Below are 26,201 nucleotides of genomic sequence, written 5' to 3' on the forward strand. Positions count from 1 at the left end.
ATGTGAGACCCATTCAAACGCAGGATGTGACCAGGTGTAGTCGGAGAGCATTAGACTCACTTTTTGGTTTGGAAGTGAAAACTGAAAGGATGTGCTGGACAGTTGTACCCCTGTTGACCCTGCTGACACTCAGCTGTCTGTTTTGTGACGAAGACAAGACAAAGATTGTCGTTTCCTGTCCAGACCACCAGAAAGCCTTTGGAGCCTCCTGCTATGAGTTTGTGGATCTCCAGCTGAGTTTTTTCAGTGCGCAGGCTTGGTGCGAGGATCGCGGCGGACACCTTGCATTTGTCCCGGATGAAGAAACGCAATTTTTCCTTCAAAGTCTCTTGGACCCCAAGGAGGACGTCTGGCTCGGACTAGGATCCTCTTCCTCCCCAAACCTGCAACATTCTCCAACCGCTGAAGGTACGAAGGCCGAAATGTGGAAAATAAACTAAATTGTAAACTGTGAATCTGCTTTCATGCGGACGTCCATAGAGTTCTACCACCTTAGACAGATAGGTTTTGACTTTAACTTTGCTAACAGGTTTTTGTTTTTAATTTAATATCCCTTAAACATTTGTTGCAATCCATCAAATGCTTCAACATAGCCCCATTAAGACAAATTAAGTTTCTGTCCTTCTCAGTCTCCTCTGTTTGATATTGACAGCATTTGTGAAAATAGAAGAAGTGAAAAACAAACATTGCAAGATTTTTAAAACAAAGGGTAGATAGCTGCCAGGTTATTATGGTATGGTATAACTTTATTTTCACTATACAAATACAGTGAAAAAACGGAATCAAAATTCAAACATCAACAGACAGATAAGATCCCAGCAGTCACACATGCAATTACAACTTTGATTGAAATGCCTAAGAATCAGTTATTCAACTTCTGAGTGACACATGAGTTGAAAACTGTCAAAAGAAAGAATTGACTTTAGAAGCAGGTCACAATAAAACTATATACACACATATTTCTTTGCTCTATTTCCACCATGCTCTCTGAAACCGTAGAAGCAGAAATATATTTATAAATGATGCTGAACCTTTGAACGACTAGTCCTTGGTGATGTGTGGCAGAGTGTGCATGACCTAGTTGCACAGGTGCAATGCGTACCGGCCACATCCGCACACCTCAGACATACTCCAAGTGTGCACATTTGCAAATATATCATTGGTCATGACTGAGGAAAGGGTTAATTACAAGCTAATCGTAACAATTTGCATTTTTATTTTTACTTCCTACTATCCAGAAAAATCCATTATCCACATATATCCTACTCCCATTAAATTAAACTTAATTAGAAGACCTTTCCACAACACGTTAAATGGCTTCTCTACATCAAACACAGACACTTTCTGAACTTTCCTTATTTCATCCTTCAAACAAAGTGGGATCATGTTGGTAATTAGGCTCAATACCTTTTTTTCTTCAAACAGGTGCATCATTCTTTCATTTCTAACTCTAAATATGTGCTGTTCAGGCTATAAAGGTCTATATTTGCATCTTAAATGACTGCTTCCTTCCACCTTTCTGGTATTCACTCTTCTTCACACACTTTATTCTACAGTGCCAATAGCTCCTGAAGTCCCTTTTCTCTCTTATGCTTTGCCATTATCCACTGGCCTTGCCTGAGTTCTTGCATTTCTGCTGCCAGAGCCCTCTTTTGCTTCCCACAAGCTAAATGGGACATTGTACTTATCATCTGTATCATCGTTCCTTTGTAACGCCTCAACATTTTCTGTTGTGAGGGCTGTGAACCCTAACAAATGTTTCTAACTATGAATTATACAAAATTAAAAGAGGCACCGTGAATATATTGTTGGAGGCATATACTGTTTATGTTCAGCAGTGGTTTGTTCCATCCTCAGGTGTTCTCTCTTGGCTGGACGGATCACACATCACCTATTCTAACTGGGCGAGCGGCCCACGGCCGGCGGCGGCTTGCGGACACACACTGAGAGATTCGGGCTTCCGATGGGAAGCCACCGAAGACTGCAATGCCAAACTGCACTCTATCTGCCAGTTTGGTACGTATTCTGACTCTGACATTGGACAAGAACTGCTCGCCGAATAACCGCTTTTGCATCGTTTCCAGACTCTGGGAGATCCATCGTGTGTGCGGGTCATAACACCGCTCTACAGTGCGGTTCTGGTCAAGTCTTGGTTATCGATGGCGCCTTCTACGGTCGTGAAAACATTTATTACTGTCGGTCCACGCTCTCCCCTCCAACACCAGCGTACACGGATCATCACTGCAGCTGGGTGGATGTTGTAGAGTCCTTAAGAGGTAAAACATCAAATCCATCCATATCGTTTAGTTCTGATAATTGATTTTATATATAAAGGAGTCTGATCCCCACAATAACCCCTCTCTTTGTCGTGTTTATCATTTTATCTGCTGAACTCAATAGGGGGGAGTTATGAATAGGAAAACAAACACTCGCCTCATGAAAAGGTTCTGCATGGATTAAAACTGTGATGAGACTCAATCTACTCCTGAAGGAAGTGATTGCCAGATGTCACAAAGCACACATTGTCTCACTACAGATCATTGTTTGTCAAGCAGAATTGTCCATCAGGATATTCAAGAGAAAAAAACAACACAATAATAGCTTGAAAGCTTAATGGCCTTAAAGATGCAACAATGATATCCATCCATTAAGTAAATATTGACTCATGCATTTAACTGATTGCGAAATCGACCCATTCATGTTCTAAACTTGCTGATCCTGTTTCAGAGCCTTTCCCAGCATGTGCTGGCTAAAAGTCAGGAGTCTATCGCGGTGCTAATGCACATAGTATGGCCAGCAGTCTAATGTTCTACGTCCTTGAACAAGGACACAAGCCTGGATGTCGTCATCGTTGTGTCATCTGCAGCTGATTGTGTTCTCTTCTCCCAGCTCACTGTCGAGGCCGACAGGTCTGCCAGACTGCTGAAGTCCTGGACTTCTTTGGTGAACCCTGTCCTCGACTGGGGAGCTACCTGTCTGTGGACTTCCACTGCAAAGATGGTGGGTCGCTTATCCTAAGCCATCATCATTCTTCATCCAGTAGAGTCAAAATGTCTGTGATGAAAAAAGCTGTTTTTTTCTTATTTTTGTTTAGCAGCCCCCAAATAAGTTAACTTAGAGTCAAGCAGTAACCATGACTCCAGTTTTCAAAACGTCCCTTTTCTGTTTAACAGAGTTTATGTTGTCTTTATACAATTTATTTGTGTCTCTACAGTAGTTTCAGCAAACAACTAAACTATGAATCTAAAGTTAGTGGTGATGTGAACAAAAATATGCAAAAATAAAAGGTTCTAAAAAGAAGGACGTGGTTTTAAACCATTTATTCATGTTTATTTCATACATCTTACAGTTTGTAGTATTTGGGGAACATGGCTGATAATAAGCACTTTGCTACATTCTTGGTCATGTTCTCGTCCCCTGCAGGACTCACGCTGTCAGTGATAGCCGTGGCAGCTGTTTTTGATGACATCACCATCGGTGTGAAGTTGCATTTGCCATGGCGAAACCTCGGCTGCAAGCTGAATACTGGAGACGGCCATGTTAAAAACCTGCATAGTCTAGAAGGGTGAGTGGTGACGTTTATGGAGGGAATGAGGAATTAATAGTGCTGTGATTAGATGAAGTGATTAGATTTCTTTCCTAGTAAGTGATGTCCATGACTGGTTTGACTGGTTTGTGTGTGACCTACGTAACCTTTACTGAACTTTTTCTTCAGGGAGCGAGATGAGTGTTTCTATGATTTCCTGTTTCTCAGGTTGGAGAGCAGTGAGGTGCACACATACACTCATCCAGGCATTTTTGTTGTGGCAGCTGAATGCACCAGCAGGGACATACGCGTCACAGCTCAGAAAATAATCACCATTCAAGAACCTGTCACCCTGTTCGGTGCCGTCCGTTGCTACGCTGGGAAACTCTCTTTCCATGCAAAAGCATGCAAAAGCCTCTACAGAGAGACGTTTCAAATTCAAATGGATGTGGAAGCAGGTAGGTGCCAACGTGACCCTAATCAATCCATCCAAGTGTCCAAAGTGTTTAATGTGTTTCTTTTTCTTTCTGCAGGTACACATGTGACCTACAGAATCCAGACAGGTGACACATTGTTGTTGGGTTTATCTGTGTTTAGAGGAAACGTTCCCCAGAACGTCACAGTGACTCCAGAAATGATGAAGTGGGCGGGGCCTGGCTGCCACCAGCTCACCCTTTATGCATCTAACATGGTCACGTACCCTGAAGTGTCCACAGACCTGCAGGTGAACATTTCATTTTCTATCAATAAAGCAATAAGAAATAACATGATGCCCCATCCCTTCATGTTTTGCTTCTGATTGTTAAGAAATATAAAGCTGACTTTAATGCAATTCCTGCCAAATTTGGGGAAAACCAGTGTTGTTTACTAGCTAGCCGTGTTCTTCTGAATTGGCTTTCTTGTCAATCGCAGAGTAGTGTGAGGAAATTTGAAGGATTGATTTTTACGTCAATCGTTTGTGTGTGTGCATCCTTGAGCTCATAAAACATTGCTCTATAGCGCTCCTAGTGCTCAAAAACTCCATAGGGTTCCTTTAACATAACAGTCATTTAGAATGACCAATTCCCCAATAACTAGGATACTTATACTTAAAGGGTTATTCATGTTGTTAATTTATAGTCGATTAATAGTTTACCATTTACCAATAACTAATATTGGTAATTATAGCTAATTATACGTGGTTAAAATTATATTTGTTTACACTGTAGTGAAAGATAACAACTCATCTGGATCAATAACTATTAATTGTTGATGCGTTGCAGCATCGAGTTGTAGGTCACCCGAGTCCGGTGCACAAGTGATGTCAATGGGAAGTTGATGTGTTTTCTCTCTTTTTGTAATTCTTCACATTGTGCAGATGTGTGTGTTGGAGGAAGTAGCCGGGCTTCGGGCGTCTGTGTTGACGGTGAGGGATGATTATTTGGACTCTCCTGATTTAACAATTGACGTTTCCCTTGAACGCGGAGCTCCTGTGCTGCTTCTCTTCTCTCTGACCGGAGAGAACAGCTCATACTCGGAGACCAGAGAGATGAATGCAAACAAGGACATTTTTCATATTGGACAGCCAATTCAAGGTATGGAAGACAAAAAATGCGGGCCCACCTTTGAGCCACAACAACAGCCTGAAAAAATTAGCATTATGGGTAGTTAATGTACTCATATTTCTGTATTTAATTGTGCATATATGCACATTTTGTATTGGTATGAGCAGAATATTCGATCTTTTCATAAGTAACTGTTTTTTGACAGGCGCTGCTCTAAAGCTCAGAGCATGGAACATGTTCTCGTCTTTGGAAGTGGATGTGAATATGTTAGCTTACTGTGGCAAGGATTCAGTCGTTAAACTAAATGCCCAACGTGACGATTTGAGACTGGTAAAAAAAATTAAAAATTGCATTCAACAGTAGTATTTTATGTTCAATAATAATACTTAAAGGAGAAATCTGGTCATTTTTTACCCCATTTCCGTTGTCCCCAGGGTCATCCCGACTTATTACAAGCAAAAAAACAGACAAAAATGTACGTTGCCTAGCCCGAGATCTGTACCTGCCTGGCAGCCTTCCAGACTCGCTCCAATGCTAACCCATAAGGGCAAGTTTTATCTGCTTTTCTGGGCCTCAGAAAAAAATTCCAAGACCAACACAGGTTGGGTCCGTACGAGACACGACAGCGCTCGTTTAGCTCAAATAGTGTGGCGAAACATGATGTTTTGCATGGAGTTACTCACCTCAAATCACCCCGTAGACATTAGCAGTAGAGTGCCAGGCGCGAACTGATCCCTCCCAGAAATGAAAACATTCCTTGTAGTTTTGATTTTATATCCATAAAGAACAATCGAGCAGTGCAGTCATCATGTCCGTAATAAATCCATGAAGCTGTTATGTCCATATGTATGACTATGTTACAACATAGCAACAATTGCTTACAGCTTAGCAGCAGCCCGTAGCCAAAACATTTACATTTACATTTAGGTCATTTAGCAGACGCTTTTGTCCAAAGCGACTTACAATAAGTACATTTGTCAAAAGAAGGAAACTAAGAAACCTATCATTGCCGATAAAGTAAGAGCTAAAAATAGAACAAGTGTCAGGTCCTCATCTGAGTAAAGTAGTACCTTAAGAGCAACAGTGCTATGATCAGAGTGCTATAGGTAAGGTATTTTTATTTAATTTTTATTTTTTTTGGAGGGGGGGGGGGGGGGGGGGTGTTAGTGGGTCATGCTATGTAGAGTCGAGGTGAAGTCTGAACAGGTGAGTCTTGAGCCTTTTTCAGACGATGGCAAATGACTCTGCTGTCCTGACATTAGTCGGGAGTTCGTTCCACCACTGAGGCGCCAGAACAGAGAAGAGTCTGGACTTTGCTGAGCGACATTTGTTTGATTTCAGCGATGGTGGTACCAGCCGGCCAGCTGAAGTAGAGGAGCGAAGTGCTCGCTTCGGGGCATGAGGTTTGACCAGTGTTTGAGGGTAGATGGGTGCCGTTTCATTGATGGCCCTGAAGGCCAGTGTCATCGTCTTGAATTGGATGCGTGCTGCAACAGGGAGCCAGTGGAGGTCACGGAGGAGGGGGGGTCACATGGGAGAATTTGGGTAGATTGAAGATAAGGCGTGCTGCAGCGTTCTGGATACGCTGCAATGGTGTAATCGCAGAGGCCGGGAGTCCAGCCAGGAGAGAGTTGCAGTAGTCAAGGCGGGAGATGACCAGTGCTTGGACCAAGAGTTGCGTTGCATCCTTTGTGAGGAAGGTCTGAATCCTGCGGATATTGTAGAGGGCAAATCTGCAGGATCGGACCAAAGCAGTGATGTTGGTTGTGCAGGATAGTTGGTCATCGAGGATTACACCCAGGTTCCTCGCAGTTGACGACGGCAATACTGTGATGCCCTCGACAGTGACCGACAGGTCCATGCGAGGGCAGTCTTTCCCTGGGATGAAGAGGAGTTCGGTTTTATTCAGGTTAAGCTTGAGGTGATGTCCAGTTGTCCAGACAGAGATGTCAGCCAGACAGTCCGAGATGCGAGTTGCAATGTGAGTGTCAGAGGACGGGGGAAAAGAGAGGAACAGCTGGGTGTCATCTGCGTAACAATGGTAGGAGAATCCATGCGATGTGAAAACAGAATCTAGTGATCTGGTGTAGAGTGAGAACAGAAGCGGTCCTAATACTGAGCCTTGAGGGACACCCGTGTCCAGAGAACAGGGTTTGGACATAGAGCCATTCCATGTGACCTGAAAGGTGCGATTTAGGAGGGGTGAGGAGGGAGGAGAACATGGAGAAGAGTTTCCTGGGGTTGGAGGCAGAAGAGTTGATCTTTGCCAGGTAGAAGGCAGATTTAGCTGCCGAAACAGTTGAGGTGAGGTGAAGAGAGGAGGTGGTGGTAGTGAGCAAGGTCCTCGTGCTGGCCCGATTTCTTCCATTTTCTCTCTGACGCTCGCAACAATGATCTGTTGGTTCGCAGAGGTTCAGACAGCCAGGGAGGGGAGGGACATGATCGCGCAGGTTGTGAGATTGGGGGACAGAGAGTGTCCAAAGAAGAGGAGAGTGAGGACATCAGGATGGAGGAGGCTTCCTCAGTAGACATTAAGGAGAACTGTTCTGAGGATGGTAGCGAGGAGATAACAGTTGAGGAGAGAGCGGAGGGAGTGAGGGATTTCAGGTTGCCTTCTTGACTGCAGACTGGCAGTTCCACAGCCCCCCTAGTACTTCAAGTTCCTTACCGGTGGCGAATGGTGGGTAGCAGAGATTGGATGGGTTACAGCCTTGAGTGAAGGGTCTCCGGTAAAATCTTCTCCAGTGTGATGTCCTGACTGGGATCAGACACATGGCTGCGAGGCGGGGGGGGGGGGGGGGGGGGGGGAGTTGAGATGTTATGCCTACCTGAATGGACTTCCTCGATGGACTCCCGCAGATAGACTCCCTTGTCTTTGTTCAGCTGTCTTGACTCCCGCAGATAGACTCCCTTGTCTTTGTTCAGCTGTCTTGACTCCCGCAGATAGACTCCCTTGTCTTTGTTCAGCTGTCTTGACTCCCGCAGATAGACTCCCTTGTCTTTGTTCAGCTGTCTTGACTCCCGCAGATAGACTCCCTTGTCTTTGTTCAGCTGTCTTGACTCCCGCAGATAGACTCCCTTGTCTTTGTTCAGCTGTCTTCGTTTTGCTGGCCTGACGCTGCAGCTGACGCTGTAGTGACAGCCTTTTAAGTGCTCAGTATACCGCAAGTACTGACTGTGACCCCTTCCTCCAATCAACTCTATTGACTACAGCTGAGCTGGCTGAAACTAGCTGATTACTCACTTAGCATAGACAGCTTCACAAGAATTTAAACAACAAGCTATCAACACAAGACTAAATGTTACAACTAGCTTTACTCACACAATGCCTAAACCCAAATCTACAATTAGTTTCTGACTTACCAACAAGAGACAAAGCTTCCTTCCTTTCTCCAGACAAAATTGAAAACAATGCAAGTCTCGCGCAAGTTCCTGTCTTACGTCCTCACTCTTGAGCGTGTGCCCGGCAATCTACTGCTAATGTCTACGGGGCTAGGTGAAGTCAATTTTTGATGGTTTTTTTGCTTCTAATAAGCCGGGATGACCCTGGGGACATCGACAATGGGGTCAAAAATGACCGGATTTCTCCTTTAATCAAAAAATGTTTTGTTCATAATTGATGAAATGCCTTTTTTATACTGCAATATTCAAATAAAAGATTTTCTTTTTCAGAGACAGAAACATATTCGAGTTGTCAGATCAGCTTCAATGGAAGCCATTGCAACGCCTTCAAATACAGTATCTACCAGAGATCAATATATCACACTATCAATAAGCCAAGCATCTGACTTAAATGACCCAACCAAAATATATGAGTGGAAATGCAGTAAGAATTGTGCTTTTCTATTATTTTTCAACACACATATTAAATGTTAAATGTTTTGTTAGTTTCATATTTACTTATTAACACTTGGACACACAGACAAAATGTTCATTGTATGCTTGATTAATGTTTTTTGCAAATATCTTGAGTTCCTTTTTGCCTATAAAGTGCCCATGTTCTGACAAATGAGTCAGGTGCCTAGCGACTCAAGTCAGTCATATAACATAGACCCACAAAATGATCAGAATTAGTGTGAATTTTTTTTTGTCAGCAAATTGTTATTGCAGTATAATGACTTTGACCTTCTTGATTAACAGCAAATCCATGTGGATGCCAAGGAACATTTCAACGACTGACTTACACCATTAAAGGAAGCTGCCTACCAAACATACTTACATTTAATAAGTATTATTTTAATGTAAAAAGAAAAGATAATAATGTAGTGGAGATTAGTAAACCCATATGTGTTGCCTTTATTCCTGAGAAGAATGCGCCTGTATGGCTAAGGTACGTCATCTGATTATATATTTAACTATACTTTTTTTTAATATACTTATTTTTATTATATGTGTGAGTAGAGGTGAACTTAAATGAACGCTTCAGACAATTATTGGAACAAATTACACTGCTGTGTAAAAGAGTTCATATAACTAACATTTTATACTGTAAATATGACATTTGGACTCGTCATAGTAGGAAAAACAGGCTTGTAAAAGCTCCATTCAGTTCCATTAAGTAATTCAGTGAGCTAATTCAACGATACAAATTTTTCTTATATTGAGATCTTATTTTTTTATTACATTGTGAACGTACCTTATCATTAATTACCAGATCAAGCAGAAAACTAAAATTAAATAAAATTTATCAGACATAGAACACATTTAGTTTGTTATATTTTCTTATACATTTAGATGGTTTCCAACAGACAGCTTTAATTTTAGATGCAAACATTCCAGTTGGGTGTTAACCAAATGATCTATGTATTTCTTGTATCATAGCCTCGCTTGCGCTAAAAACTGTGACCCAATGGATGTGAAAAAGGATGTAAAAATTCAAATGACTTGTGAAGGACAAATACAGTGTCCAGTAGTTGTGTGGTACATTGAAGACCCAAGACGGGCAGATAAATGGAGAGTAAGTTGAGAAATGAAATACGAACTGTTTGGGACAATACAATGTTGTAAAATTGATATAAAAATACTTAATGAATTTTCATTACATCCATCTATTTACAGACTGATGAAGAAAAACAATGCTACATAGAGGCAAATACAAGGCCAGTTATAAAGAAAAAGGATGGTGGAACAGAATTCACTGTGGAACACAAATATCTTGAATTTGGCCAATTTAAGAATGTCAACATCATTGTGGTGATAACATCTGGTACGTGTGCATTAGTCAGCCAAACAATGTTTAAAGATGCCCTGTGAATGATGTTGAGTTGGTCTGGGAACCATTATGACTCTTTACTTCATCCTCTACCTTCCACATCTTGCGTTGTTTTTTTTGTTTTTTTGGTGTGTATTTTCTTATGTAGCAAAATGGGACGACAAACTACATCCATTGCACAAGCATGGTGTATTTTTAACATTATGTAACTTGTAGACCAATTATTAATTGATGTTGCGGTAATATATAATAATGAGAAGGAGTTAATTCTGAGAGTAGGCTTCTCATGTAAAGCCAGAGAGGTTTAAACAATGCATTCCAATTAACTCCACAACCAGCAGTACTATATTTATTTAGAATTAATAAGATGTTGTTGTTCTTTCATTATTTTTGCCTATGTTTTTAAGTTTAATTAACCTTTTCTCCTTGGAAATAATACACCTTTCCTTTTATACTAAAGGGGATGTCGTACCTATTTACAAAACATACACCATACAGACATCATCATCGACAGATGGAGAAGGAACAACAACTGCTGCTGGCCCTGCCTCTACATCACCTGGCCCTTTTAGTAGCAGCACTACCACCTCTACCACTGCTAGTCCTCCATCTACCTCACCTGGCCCTATAACTGGAACCACTACCACACCTACCACACCTACCACACCAACTACCACACCAACCACCCCTACCACTGTTGGTCCTCCCTCTACCTCACCTGGCCCTAATACTGGAACCACAACCACACCTACCACCCCTACCACTGTTGGTCCTACCTCTACATCCCCTGGCCTTAATACTGGAACCACTACCACACCTACCACACCAACCACCCCTACCACTGTTGGTCCTACCTCTACATCCCCTGGCCCAAATACTGGAACCACTACCACACCTACCACACCAACCACCCCTACCACTGTTGGTCCTCCCTCTACCTCACCTGGCCCTATAACTGGCACCCCTACCACCACTAGTGCTTCCTCTACATCACCTGGCCCTATTACTGGAACCACTACCACACCAACCACCCCTATTATTGTTGGTCCTACATCTACATCACCTGGCCCTATAACTGGAACCACTACCATACCTACCACACCAACCACCTCTACTACTGTTGATCCGTCCTTAACATCACCTGGCCCTATTACTGGAACCACTACCCAACATACCACCCCTACCACCATTAGTCCTTCCTCTACATCACCTGGCCCTATTACTGGAACCACTACCACACCAACCACCCCTATTATTGTTGGTCCTACATCTACATCACCTGGCCCTATAACTGGAACCACTACCATGCCTACCACACCAACCACCTCTACTACTGTTGATCCTTCCTTAACATCACCTGGCCCTATTACTGGAACCACTACCCAACCTACCACCCCTACCACCATTAGTCCTTCCTCTACATCACCTGGCCCTATTAGTGACACCACTACCACCCCAACCAACACACCAACCACCCCTACCACTGTTGGTCCTACCTCTACATCGCTTGGCCCTATTATTGGAACCACTACCATGCCTACCACTGGCCCTTTTACTGGAACCACTACCACACCTACCACACCAACCACCCCTACCACCGTTGTTCCTACCTCTACATCACTTGGCACTATTAGTGACATGACTTACACACCATACACCCTTACCATCGTTGGTCCTGCCTCAACCCTTGAAACTATTAGTGGCACCTCTACTCCACCTGCCACCATTAACACCAGTGATAACTCTCCAACAGACACAACCAACTACATTGATAGCCTCAGGTGTACCATATCACCACAGAGCGGAACAATCCTTGTTTCTTTCACTATTACATGCAATACTGAAGTTTCTTGTTCTAATTGTCAGTACTGTTTTAAGACTCATGAAGGTAAGTAATCAAGATTAGTAATGTTGTCTGTGAAAAAAGATTGATATATCTAACTGACCCTTAGAGCCCTCTCCCAGAAATCTATTAATCTAACTTATGTTCTTGTTTGAAATGGTCAGGTCAGCATCTGCGTTGCAGTGATAACAATGAAGTGAAGGCTGTCTTCCTTCCTCTTGGAGACAGCAGTTCCAACTATGACTTGATTATTGCAGCAACTGCAAAAAATGGCAGCGTTGTATTTAGCACCACTATAAGAGCAAAGGTTTGTCAAAACAAAAAAAATGGAAGTAGTAACCAGAGATTAGAAGTTACAAACTAAAAAATACTTTGTTACTGTACTTAAGTAAAATCTTCAGGTATCTGAAGATTTTAGTGGACTTTACTTATCAACTTTTTACATTTAAAAATATATATCCGTACATTCTAATGACATTTTCAAAACAGGCTTGTTACTTTAGTTTTAATGCATTTGCAATTATGTTTTATTATTATTAATATGACACAAGATTAAGTTGGCATTGCAAAAAAAACAAAAAAAAACAGTATAAAGTCCTTCATATGGATACTTTTTACTTTGCCATACTTTGAGTAAATTTCAGAACCTGTAGTTTTAATTGAGTAAGAAGCTGAAACAATTCTTCTACTTTTACCAGAATGTTTTTGAAAACATGTATATGTGCTTCTAATTGAGTATAGAATGTCTGTTCTATTGACACCTCCAGTAGGTCCAGAAATTCTCAAATCTTCCTTCACACTGAGGTAAGACAATGTCTTTTTCTCCTCAGGTGTTGGATTCCACAGAGGCCTCCGGCTCTTCAGTTGGTGATCTTAAGACAACAGTGGAGAATGCTGTGGCTCAGTTAAAGCAGCAAGGTCTACTGTCAGGAGAAACTTTGGGACAAATCTTCAATTCTATATCCAACAAACTGAACAGTCAAACTGATGAATCCAGCATAGCTGCTAGACAAGAGGTAAATGTACTCTTTGGTCGAGACGTAGTTTTGTACTGTAAACACGTCTGTGCATCTTAAGAAGTAGACAACACAGATTGAGTCTGAGAAAGTTCACTGCAAGTGGGACAGCTGAGTTTGAAACAGTGAGTGTTGGTCTTGCCACGTTGCACACTGAAGGAAAGCATTGCTTGGCTGGAAACCAAGCTCAGAGAGAAAGACAAGCTCATGCCAGGCAACCATACTGTACCTGGAAATCCTGGGCTTCTCTGGCTGCAGCAACCAGAACAATATGGCAACCAGCCTGGATGATTGCAGAGGGTATCTGTTACGTTCTGCTGAATATCCCAGAAATCCATACCGATCACGAGGGAAAGGGACAGAATCTCATCTGACTGGAGGAACCCTCTGTTTGATAAACGCTGGACAGGTTTGGTGTTCTTAGAGCCAGGGTGGCGGGCAAGACAATAAAAAAAATAAAGCCCACCTGGCCTGCCTTGGATTCAGTCGATTGGCTGAAAGGATGTACTGCAGGTCTGCATTTGGTCTGCCCTCTCCAATAAGTACCTCGAGTCCTTTAACACCATCTTAACAGTAAGAAGCACCCACTTGCAGATGTCATAGTTCCTTTCTTATGAGAGACAACTTGTGGGAAAAGAAAGCACTATGGTGGACCTTCTGATCTGAAGTTTACCTGTGGGAGAAGAAAATTAAAGCAGAAGAAAATTGGCAGTGCAGCTGTTTTGATTATGGTCCAACATGATGGAATTCTCTAACAAAAGCTAAAGTGATAAAGATCTGTGTTTTAATGTTTTTGTCTGTTGAAGCTTCGTGAGATGATGTTGGACATAGCGATAAGCACAGAAAAAGAAACCCCCATCAACACTCCAGAAGAAGTCCAGGTGATAGCCAAAGGAATTGCTGCTGTCATCCAGAAAAGCAGTGAGCTCAGCTCCTCAGCTCAGGTACTGTCCAGTGAACCCAATACTGCCTTAGCTTCACCGTGTTCTCCGTACATATTTAAAGCAGGCCATTAGAGGTGAGATAACTAAAGAAATGGTTTCTTCTGAATTGTTTAACCCCTCCAGGAAGAGGCTGTATTGTTGTTTGTGAACCTCAGCTCATCTCTCCTCCACATGGACTTGAATAAAACTGAAGACAACATAAATGAAATGCACATTGCAGCCAGCACCATTGTGCAAGGCGCAAGCAATGTCCTGAACTTTTCGTCCAATGTGAGTGTTTAACGTTCGGGCCCATGCTGATGGGATTTACTTAACTATAACTCTTCAAGAGCACTTTCAAAAAAGGACTGGAGTGTTCTGGTTAATTTGTTGCCCTGTAATAGTTCAAATAGATCATATGCTTTGTGTTTTACTTTGCAGAAAAACATATCTGATGCCCTTCTTCTTACTCTGAGCAATACACAGAGTATGCTGTTAGCATTACTAGATGCAAACAAGGGGCCAACTATCATCCAAAATGCTCATATTGGTGTGTTTGTCAATAGGTAAGTTTTTCTTCAAAATTAGAAGTTAATGTGCTGGACTATGTCTTAGCGTGGAGCAGTAACTTCCTCGAATGTCTGCTGGTTGCTCAGGGTGATGAAGAGACTATGGGAACTTCCTTCACTTAGCATTTTAAAATTAGTTTGATCTTGTTTAAAAAAATATTGAAAACAAATAAAACAGAAAACAAAGAGTGCAACTAACTAACTAACTTATTTATATCTTTGACGACAGAGTGACACCAGGAAATTTGCACCAAGAGTTTATTAATATTCCGAACAGTTCCAGCCCCACATTTTCTCTCCCATCAGTTCTCTCCAGTATGTTACCTTCAGATGATCCAGTGGACTTACGAGTAAGTCAGAAGTGCTGATTTATTTATATAGTCCAATAGGTTAATGCTTTTTCTATATCGTTTTTTTGTTGTTGTTTTTTTTTGTTTTTGTTTTGGAGACTCAATATTATTACTGAATTATTTAAAGTATGGTAATACTTGTATGTTGGTATTGCAATACATTTACAGATGATGAGCATAGACAAAAACCCATTTTCCTGGAATGAGAGAGGGAACATTAGTGGCCCAGTAGGTGATATAACCCTCACAAGAAGAAATGGCACCAGGATCACTGTGGAGAATATGAGCATGGATATTAAGGTCAGTGCAGCATCTCAGTAGTTCTATACTGCTTTCTCCTGTTGACATTTTTAATTTCATATGGTTTTCATGTATTCTATGCAAACGTAGCTGAACTCCCTCGAGAGTGGCTTTGTTTCAATTTAGGTTGATATAACCCTCTGAATAATGTGATGCCACTGCAATAATAGATACCTCAAACAATTATGTCATAAATCATGTGACAATGTATTATTTTAGTTATATAGGCATTGGTCATAGCGCCACCTACTAGGAAGTCAGCTTCAGAGATCATCTAATTTACAATAGTTTACAGATGATAAACAGCAACATTACGTAAACTAAGTGTGATCTCAAACGTGAAAAGAAACGACCCAATGATGATGGAAATGTGCATCTGTATCAGCCGACGTCCCACCAGTACCCCCGATGTGCAGGAAGATGCGGATTCCATTCACTGCTGCTTGAAGCTTAAATTCTGTACCTGCTACCATGGCAACAACTGCGCTGATCTTTTTCGGGATAGGGTTGTTAGCATTTTGTCTGGTCCACAGATTCTGTTACCAAGGCCTGTAGATGAGCAGGTGAACACCTCTTTTTTGGACCTACGAAACTACAGCACAACGCTTATAGACATTCCTTTAGACGACACGACGCTGGTGGTAAAGGTTCAGTAAGATGTTTTTATTTCCACTTCTGAGATGTGTCATTTTTCTTCTTCTAATTTTGCCATTTTTTCTTTAATCTTGATCATCATCAGGCTAAAATATCTGGAAATATATCTGGAATATAATGGCTGTTCTACAGTTTTCTCAATGACGTCTTTTCTGAATGCACCTATTAGTCCATTGAGAATGTTGCTGTAACTATGTCAATATACCTTTCAAAGATTGTGCCTTCCAATGATCCTTTACCCTTCAAACTATTCCTTGGTTATATGGACTACCCAACTGAAACAAATAATGTAGCGATGACAGAGATGCCTGTTCAGGGAACAACACAAGGTAATCAATCTCTATACTTGGTGGAGATGGTGTGTTTTTACCTTTGAAATATGATTTTCTGATACATTACTTGGGTACTTGTGTGTTTGTCTAATACAGAGGAGAGATACACTTGGCTAGTAGACCCTAAGGTTTTAAAGGGAAACAAAGGAGTGCACTATCTTGTAGTGCGGCCCATTGTAGGGCCAGGTGTAAAATCCATCAATGCCAGTTTATCAATTATCTCCATCAATGCTGCATGTAAATTTTGGGATGAATCAAAACTGGATTGGAGGACTTATGGATGCAGGGTAAGTACAAGTCCTTCAATCTGCCTGTAATGCGTAACATGTTTCCTAAACTTAAATTACAGTAAATGTTGTTGATCCAAGGTTGGTGTTAAGACCAACCATTTAGCCACTCAGTGCCTGTGCAACCACCTCACCTTCTTTGGGAGCTCCTTCTTTGTCACCCCCAACCTCGTCGACCCATCTCGCACTGCTGAGCTGTTTGGGACTTTTGCTGAAAATCCTGTGGTTGTCTGCTTTGTGGGGTCGCTGCTTGTAGTTTATCTCTTGGTGCTTGTGTGGGCACGACGGAAAGACATTCAAGACATGGCCAAGGTACGGCAACTCCAGCACCAGATGTTAAAAATGTAAACCCACATCTTAAAAGCATGCTTTATGTTGTTGGCTGGTCGGTAGGTGAAGGTGACTATGCTGCAGGACAATGACCCGATGGATGAGTACCGCTACCTGTTGAGTGTCGCCACTGGGCATCGGAGAGGAGCATCCACTTCCTCTCAGGCAAATATGTTATCAGTTCATAGCAAGTAGTAAAACGGTTTGATTTAGCAGACAATGCAGCAAGGGTTCTTCTACATGAACATGAATCTTAGTAAATCCCAATGACTGAGAAGCATATCGGAAACAGCTAATGCCAATACAAGTGTAACGCCAGTTCTCAGCCTGAGTGAAGGCTTTAACTGGAAGATAGATGGTTTCTCATCAGTGTGTTTCCTGATTGCAGCCTTTACCCCCACTAATACATTATGTACAAGTAGAGTGGTTGTATTTCACTTTTGGACTTTTCAGTTTTAAAACACAGAGTACTAAACTGTTTCAGGTGGCAATCACTCTGCTGGGCGTAGAGGGCAACAGTGAACCACATCACCTGGCAGATCCAAAGAAAAGCTTGTTTGAGAGAGGTGCGGTGGATGTGTTCCTGCTGACTACACCTTTCTCCCTGGGAGACCTGCAGAGCATCAGATTGTGGCACAACAACTCAGGAAGCCATCCTGCCTGGTGAGAAGACTCTGATGTCGCAGATCGATACTTTATATCCTTCTCAAGAGAACACAGTCATGAAATAGGATTTGGGTGTTATTTCCTTTGATTTGTTGTTATAGCATTTACATTTTCTCTCTTTTTTTTTAAGGTATGTAGGCAATGTCATGGTGCAGGATCTACAAACTGAGCAGAAATGGCATTTTCTTTGCAACTCCTGGCTGGCAATAGACTTGGGCGATTGTTCCCTCGACAAAGTTGTCCCTCCTTCCACAGAGATGGATTTGAAGAGGTTCAGGTGAGGCAAGCACACTATTGAAATATAAAATGTCGATTTCAATCGTAAACCAACCGCCAGGAGGAAGCTTTCAACTCAGCTCCCACTTCAATGCTCCAGAATTATTTACAGCAATTTTTTTATTGAACAGAATGGGCGGCAATTAAATGACTGAAAGATAATTGTGATGTAAATGCTAATATTGATGTTGTTTTTATTTTCAGTAACTTGTTCTTCATGAAGACAACAAAGGATTTCAGTGACAGTCACCTGTGGTACTCTGTGATCAGTCGGCCAGCGAGCAGCACCTTCACTCGTGTTCAGAGAGTTTCCTGCTGTTTCACCCTGCTGCTCTGCACCATGCTGACCAGCATCATGTTTTATGGCATCCCAACAGATCCCTCTGAGCAGACCATGGACCTGGGTACAATGCATTTCTATTACAGTTTAATTGACTGCACTTGAAATGTAAAAAAAAACTTAACTTCTTTCTCTTACTTTTTTCAGGTCACTTTGAGTTTAGCTGGCAACAGTTTATGATTGGAGTTCAGAGTTCCCTCATCATGTTTCCAATGAATATTCTTATTGTTAGCATCTTTCGAAACACTCGTCCTTGGGAAACGTCTTGTTGCAAGCGCAAAGCAAAGAAACTAGAACAAAATTCTTCCTCACAGATGACCAACACCAACGTCACTTTAGACACTGTCATCAAGGTAGGCGCGTCATGTTTTTCATGTGGTAGGTAGCTATGTCACATACATTTTTTACATTTGTACATTTTCTCTCACAGGATATCACGCAAATTGTGCATTCTCTGTCCAAGACCATGAAAAGCAACATACCGTGCACAGAGTTTGGGCCTGGACAACAAATTGATATCAATGCTGTTCTTTCCGTGGTGGAGGACTTCATCAAACAGAATAACAAATTTAGTGACACCGTCCAGCCCAAAACCCAGAGCTTTCACAACCTTGTTCCGCCTCAGCTGCCAGGTGTGTTCCTGCTGTGGATGGTGGATATTTTACACAATTTTACCTTTATTTGGTACAGTGCTCTTATAAAATATGGGGAGGTGGATATAAAGGAGAGCTGAAACCCTATCCCCTTTTCCAAACTCACATCTGTTCTACTCCGCTAAACCTCACAGTTTTCACAGATTCCTTTCAAAAGTCCTTGATATTCAGAGTTACGATATCGTAACCCTAGAGCTAGAAGCATAGGGCTCTGCTGAGCCCTTTACTTGATTAGTCTCCTCCAATCACAACATACATTCTCCACTTGAAATGTTTATAAATAACATGCAACAGTTCTATATTTTCGATAACTGATACGAATACAATAATAAGGTAAACACCGTTGACCAAAATTGACTTAAAAACGATGCATCTTTTCAGAGGGCGGTGCTAGTATGCATCCTCAGGCCACAGTGGAGGGGATTCAAAGGAAGAGCAACAAAACACAGTACCTATACCAGCAGCTGTGTCGCGTCGACAAAGAACTGAGTCTGCTGGGACCCTCCGCCTTCCCCTCCCAACACAGCTACAGCCGGGCCCTGCAGCAGGTCCAAACCATGAAGGGCTTTCTTGAAGATCAGCTCTTCACATTCAGCTGTGTCAACTCACCAGATGAACTTGCCCAGAAAAAGTACGTAGGCTAAGCCATTATTAGAAGAAGAGTTCGGGAAATGTGTTACCTTTGGACAGATTTAAGCCAACTGTCAACCCCCCCATCTTTATGCTAAATTAAGCTAATCAGCTGCAGCTTCTTTTTCAGCCTACAAACATGAGTAGTGACATTAGTAACATCAATGGTATGATTTCATTGCAGGCTTAGCCATGCAGAAAGCACTGATGGTAGTTGGAAGAAAAAGGTGTGCTGTCACGGAGGACTACCCTGGTGGTTTATTTTTGTCGGCTGGCTGCTCGTGATTGCGAGCAGTGTTGTAGCAGGATATTTCACGATGCTTTATGGGCTGAAATTTGGGAAGGCACGCTCTGTGAGCTGGTTGCTGTCCATGATTGTTTCCTTTTTTCAGAGTGTCCTTGTCATTCAGCCATTGAAGGTAAGACTGACTTTTCCTCTATATGCATCTAGTAGCTCAGTATTTCCAGTACAATTCATTATGTGTGCTTGAGATAACTCAATTTCATTTTTTTTAGTAATGAATCAATTAGGAACAATTGACAAAAACATCTGTATTCACTTATATTGATGTCTTTCACCACAGGTGTTATGTCTTGGAGTCTTCTTTGCACTTGTAATAAAGAAAGTTGATGAGGAAGATTTTCAAAATATGCCATTTGAAGGAAACGGCAAAATCCAAGGTAAAAAAATCCCCATATCCACTTCTTTGGTTTGACTCTCTCATCACCAGAAATGTCCAGGTGTTATGACAATAAAACAAATAACTTCTCACTAACAGGTGATCATAAGGACCAACGGGCAGTCAGACAGGAGAGCAGTCTTTATGAGCCTCCTCCTGCTGCCGACATCGAGAAAATGAGAAGGAAAAAGATTATGGAACAGAAAGCCTTTTCCCTCCTTAAGGAGATATTGAGTAAGTTGATGCATTGTTCTGTGACCATGTATCAAAGAATATCCATCGTTCAATCATTCACTATTTATCTACAATGCCAACAATCTTTCTGGTTGTAACACCTTACTATTCCTGCCATAACACGTACAAATTTCTGTTGTGGAAAAGGCCTTGCTGCAGCATCTGCTTTACATTGATCTAAATTGACTCTGATCCCTATTGCATGGTAATTTTTTGGTCAACTCTCACGTGCTCTTTTGTTGAAGCCTACATGGGGTTTATGTGGATGTTGCTGCTGGTGGCGTACGGCCAGAGAGATCCCAATGCTTTCTTCCTGAACCGACACATCCGGAAAAGTTTCAGTAAAGGTATCTCAGACAGCATGGGCCTTGGAGCTGTGTTTACCTGGGCCAACACAACGCTACTAAAGAACCTTTTTGGAGTTTATCCAGGTACATTTTTGTAAACCAACGATTGAGTGAAGTGATTGTGTCAGAGCAGCAAGAAAGAGAAATATTTGTGGTTTTACTAGTGTTTTTCTGAATTCTTAATATAATTTCTTCTTTGTTTTTTTGTAAGACCAAGATCGTCTTATGCCAAATGTGTGTTGGTGTGACGTGTTTAAATCCTTGGTTGCTGTAAATAAATAAATGTTTTAGGGTTAGGGTCTGGCTCTCTGTTTAAGGTTAGGGTTAGGTAAAGTTCTATAGGTAATTCCAGAGGGAGCAGTTAACAGGTGACAGATGATTCTAGTGATCCTACCTTCTCACCAGATAACTATGCGTATATAAAGATACTGCAGCACAACTTTATTTGCACCCATATATAATTAATGCATACAAGACTGTAAAATGTTAGAAACAGATGGAAACTCCAAGCTAGTGGGTAACGCCCGTCTTCGTCAGTTGAGAGTGCAGAAGAACTCCTGCCAGGCTGCAGGCTCCATGCTCCGGTTTGCACCAGACTGTCAGGCTCCGTATTCGTGGGACGTGGAGGACATGGGGTCCTATGACACTGGCTGGAACCAGTCCGTGAGAGACAACATCTCCAGTCCGTGGACCTACCAGACATCGGCTCAGCTCAGGGCTTATCCCATCTGGGGTCAAATTGTGCTCTACAGGGGAGGTGGCTTTGTAGCAGAGCTCGGCCCAGATTCACAAAATGCCAGCAGGTACGTACATTAGAAAACCTTTTATTTTTTTGTATTCAACTAAGTAGGTTCACTGACCCTCAGATTTACCAGAGGTGCAATGCATAAGAATAAAGCCTTCAGTAAAAATACTTTTGCGTACTTCATCAACAGCACACTGGAGTATCTGTTCAGGAACACATGGCTGGATATGTACACGAGGGCGATCTTTGTGGAGTTCACTGTCTATAATGCTAACGTGAACCTCTTCTGCGTCGTCACACTCTTGCTGGAAACCGCAGCTATCGGTAAGGTTGAGTCTTTCCTTCTAGAACTGAAAAAATACAGATGTGATGCAGGTTTGTTAAAGGGGCAATGTATAGATGTATATCACCTATACGAAGCTGGGATTAGGGTTGTTTATATACACCTCTAAGAAGTTAGGGTTAAGGTTAAAATGGTACATAGACACCTATACAAACTTAGGGTTAGGGTTACCACATTAGTCATATTCTATTGATGGAATCAGTTAATTTCTTTTGAATGTTTTAAGCTACAATTCTGGCCACATCTTACAACTTGCAACTTTACAGAAGATGACACCAATGCGTGAATCTCAGGAACTTTACTGGCAGATTTTGTTGTTTCTTACAATTGAACTGTAATTTTAGTCTCTGATTTATTTCACTGTTCCCGTTGATCTCACAGGAGCATTTCAGTTCCACAGTGAGCTGCAGAGCATTCGTCTGTACCAATCGACTGGGGGCCTTTACATCTTCGTTATGGCTGCTGAGATCTTGTACCTGCTTTTCATCCTCTATTACATGTTCCTGCAGGTACATGGAAACACGACTAATACCATGCAGACAGTCTGTTCACATAGACCCTGTCACTCTTCTTAGATGTTTTCCTTTTTTAGACCAATTTTCCATGAACGTGAGTGTTGTTTGATACAGGCACTGATTAAGTCCAGCAAGAGGGTTATTGACTTCTAAGTGATTGATTTGCGGCTGAAGTGTACGCCCATGAGTAAATAATTACTCATGGGAAGAAACATTTGAAGGAATGTTGATGGTGTTGTGATGATGTAATAGCATTAATATTCTTCTTCTATGGGAACATGAACTGGCTCCGGTTGTGACAATCCTCTCTTCTTTTCCTGGAAGGGCAAATTAATGAAGCAGCAGCGGTGGTCTTACTTCAGGGACAAGTGGAACCTTCTTGAGCTGACAATCATCTTACTAAGCTGGAGTGCTGTGGCAGTCTTCATTAAGAGGACCCTGCTGGGGAACCGCGACATGACCTACTATCAAAAACACAAAGACCAGTGAGACATATACAGATATACTGTGGAAAGATGGGATTGTTTAGGTTTTTGTGGTCACGTTTTTCCTATCTAATGCTTTTTAGACAAAAATATCTCAACGACTATTTCAACATTTGCCCTGAAATCTTGTACAGACATTAACGGTCCCCACAGGATTAACCCAAATACAATTAAATACACCTTATGCTATTTAGTCCTTGGAAAATCTCCTGACTTTTCCCCTAGTGTCACCATGAGATTGCCATGAAGTTAGGATTGGCAAGTGCTTACAAATGTTAACATGCTAATATACCTAAGATTATGAAAATTGTAAACATTATCAGCATCAGCAACGTTGTGCCCAAGTAGCCTGTAGTCCTAATAAATGATTTTTTGATGGCTCACGTGTAGATTTGCAAGTTTCTACGAGACAGCCACGGCAGACTCGACGCTCCAGTATCTGATCGCCTTCCTGGTCCTGCTCGCCACCTTCAAACTGTGGAACCTGCTCCGCCTGAACCCCAAGATGAACATGTTCACTGCCGCGCTGCAGCGCGCCTGGGGTGACATATCCGGTTTCCTCGTGGTCATCGTGATCTTGTTTGTGGCGTATTCCGTCGCTGTGAGTAACCACGACCAAAGATGAGAATCTTTCTGGTTCTTTTTTCAATACGTGTTTAAGAATATTAATGTCGCTGCTATTTTCTGAGTCATAGGGGCTTAAATATTACAATGTTGTGGGATTTTTTATTTTATTGTCCTGTATCTCCTGGAATATGTTGTTCAATGAAGGCAACAAATAAGTGACGAAATGAAAATTAAACTCGTTATTTAAGTAATCTAGTGAGGGTATCCTATAGGGATACAGATATTTAAAATAAAGTTGGAGGTTGGTGTTGTTGGAGATTTGAATCTACTAAAATTACAATATTTTAATGGAGTGATTGAAATAATAATGACTGAATGACCAATTATCTCCAAAATTATCTATTTAACTACTGTAAAACTGAAGATCAGATAGGCGGGAAGTTCCTCTGTTGAATAACGGTCAATCTCTTTCAAGTGCAACGTGATTTATGGCTGGAAGATTTCCTCGTATAGAACTCTGACGGACGCTCTGGTGACCATCATCAGTTTGCAGATCGGCATCTTTAACTACGCCGAGGTATATGAGCTCCCCCCTCACAGATTTGCTATGTAAAGTAATTTACATTAGAGTTCCCAGAGTAATAATAAGGGCATACTGTGGAATCTCTAACCAATATCCAAGTGCATGAATACATATTTTTTTCTTGAGTTAAACTGATATTGATATCTCACCTTTTGCCAGGTCTTGGACTCCACACCCTTGATTGGTGGATTGCTGTTTGGTTCCTGTATCGTTTCCATGACGTTTGTGGTGCTCAACCTCCTGCTCTCGGTGATACTCGTGGCATTCAACCAGGAGCAAACACATCACAAGGTAACATTTATCTAATAACTAGATAAATATACTAGTATATGAATCAGACTGAAGCTTTTCAGAGCGTTCAATAATGTGATATATGTCCGCTGGTGGCAACAAAGAGGTAGTACACAACCCAGGGATCAATAACACAATTTAGTAACATTCCAAGCATGAAAAAATAGGATTAAGTCATCTCTCTTTTCTTAACCAGCCCTCAGACGACGAGGAGATTGTCGACCTGATGCTGAAGAAAATCTGCAGTCTTTTGGGGATCAGATATAATGATGCAAAAGAGAACGTGGGGCCTGATGGGAACAAGGACGGCGGCTCAACCCTTAATAACAGCAGAAATAACCTTCACAATTCCCCAGTCATGTGAACTTTTTTCAGGAAAGGAACACACTTTACTTTGTTTAGTTGTATTTGTGTGCACTAAAATTGTATCGTTTGTCACTCTTTGCTTGTTCAATAATAATAAGACAAATTACACACTCAGAGGTTTTCTATGGACACATTATTTAAATAATCATACAATTATTCAGTTCAAGCATCTCCTTACACAATAATAACTATACTTACAAGGACATGTGGCAAGGTGTGATTTGCACTTATTTAATCAAACTTCAAAATGAAATAAATCGATATGAAAACATATGTTATAAAATACAAATACAAGACTTTATACAGTTTGTTTTACTGTTTTGCATTTAATGGTGTATCATTATTTGTTTTGTTGTGTTGTTATGTGTTAATTAAAGAGCAGCACAGGGAGTTGGCTCATCTAATTAAGTTATTTACAATGATTGTAATGTATTGTGATTCATTCATTGTTTTGGGCAACACCCCAGTGTACCATCTTATCCATGCTATTATTACATTGGGTTTTTATAACAGAGGTTAATCCAATAAAACCAGTTTGCCAACCTGTTGGCTCTCATAGTAATACGCATCACTTAGTAGCCTTCAACTGCTGTATGTAATATGTTTCCCAAGGTAAGCACTAGATGGCAGTCTTATATAAGCACAGAAGAATAGGTTTGAGAGTAGCCAGCCCAAATATATAACATAGTGCAAATGCACCTGATTTTAAAGGCCAATTATGTCCAAAGTATCAGGTCCTATTATGTCCAAAGCCTCAGGTCCAATATGTCCAAAGTCTCAGGTCCTGTCCAACGTCTCAGGTCCTATTATGTCCAAAGTATCAGGTCCTGTTCAAAGACTCAGGTCCTATGTTCAAAGTCTCAGGTCCTGTCCAAATACTCAGGTCCTTCTATGTCCAAAGACTCAGGTCCTATTATGTCCAAAGACTCAGGTCCTATTATGGCCAAAGACTCAGGTCCTGTCCAAAGACTCAGGTCCTTCTATGTCCAAAGACTCAGGTCCTATTATGTCCAAAGACTCAGGTCCTTTTATGTCCAACGTCTCAGGTCCTATTATGTCCAAAGTCTCAGGTCATTTCCAAAGACTCTGGTCCTTTTATGTCCAATGTCTCAGGTCCTATTATGTCCAAAGACTCAGGTCCTATTATTTCCAAAGACTCAGGTCCTTTAATGTCCAACGTCTCAGGTCCTATTATGTCCAAAGTCTCAGGTCCTTTCCAAAGACTCTGGTCCTTTTATGTCCAACGTCTCAGGTCCTGTCCAAAGTCTCAGGTCCTGTCCAAATTCTCTGTCCCATTATGTTCAAAGTCTCAGCTCCTCTCACCCTATCAACTGTATGTTGCTATTTTCCTAAATTGATTCCACAGCAGAAGAAGACATCAGTATGTGCTACAACCTTAAAAATGGAAAATAGTAAATCCTCTTGTTTTACTTTTATTTGTCAGTTTTTTACTTTAGTGTTTAAATTAAAAGGCTACCGAATTGGTACTTAATCAACATGTCAATAAAACAAACATACATTAATACAAGAATATGCTATTTTGTCTTAGAATTACAATGAATTCAATTAATGCCTGACATTGTCACAAACCTCT

The 26,201-nt window shown here is 41.4% G+C and overlaps 1 protein-coding gene across 1 annotated transcript; it reads left to right on the top strand.

Annotated features, from left to right (window-relative positions):
• The first annotated feature begins 3,862 nt into the window (after nucleotides 1-3,862).
• LOC311021690 (polycystin-1-like protein 2) lies at nucleotides 3,863-24,997 on the top strand. Its single transcript, XM_084022406.1, has 39 exons — nucleotides 3,863-3,984; nucleotides 4,060-4,250; nucleotides 4,884-5,100; nucleotides 5,276-5,400; nucleotides 8,743-8,896; nucleotides 9,211-9,400; nucleotides 9,892-10,027; nucleotides 10,129-10,276; nucleotides 10,743-12,170; nucleotides 12,290-12,432; nucleotides 12,956-13,141; nucleotides 13,948-14,085; nucleotides 14,209-14,355; nucleotides 14,506-14,630; nucleotides 14,863-14,983; nucleotides 15,152-15,283; nucleotides 15,817-15,930; nucleotides 16,152-16,266; nucleotides 16,366-16,556; nucleotides 16,638-16,868; nucleotides 16,950-17,051; nucleotides 17,371-17,549; nucleotides 17,683-17,829; nucleotides 18,033-18,232; nucleotides 18,316-18,521; nucleotides 18,599-18,800; nucleotides 19,203-19,452; nucleotides 19,636-19,870; nucleotides 20,036-20,132; nucleotides 20,231-20,365; nucleotides 20,611-20,796; nucleotides 21,203-21,515; nucleotides 21,648-21,781; nucleotides 22,182-22,309; nucleotides 22,640-22,800; nucleotides 23,191-23,401; nucleotides 23,843-23,944; nucleotides 24,110-24,241; nucleotides 24,438-24,997. The coding sequence occupies exons 1-39, from the start codon at nucleotides 3,969-3,971 to the stop codon at nucleotides 24,603-24,605; spliced, it is 7,536 nt and encodes a 2,511-aa protein (XP_083878532.1). The 5' UTR covers nucleotides 3,863-3,968; the 3' UTR covers nucleotides 24,606-24,997.
• The last annotated feature ends 1,204 nt before the right edge of the window (nucleotides 24,998-26,201 follow it).

This window comes from Eutrigla gurnardus, assembly GCF_963514095.1.
Source record: "Eutrigla gurnardus genome assembly, chromosome: 12".
NCBI classification, from domain to species: Eukaryota; Metazoa; Chordata; class Actinopteri; order Perciformes; family Triglidae; genus Eutrigla; species Eutrigla gurnardus.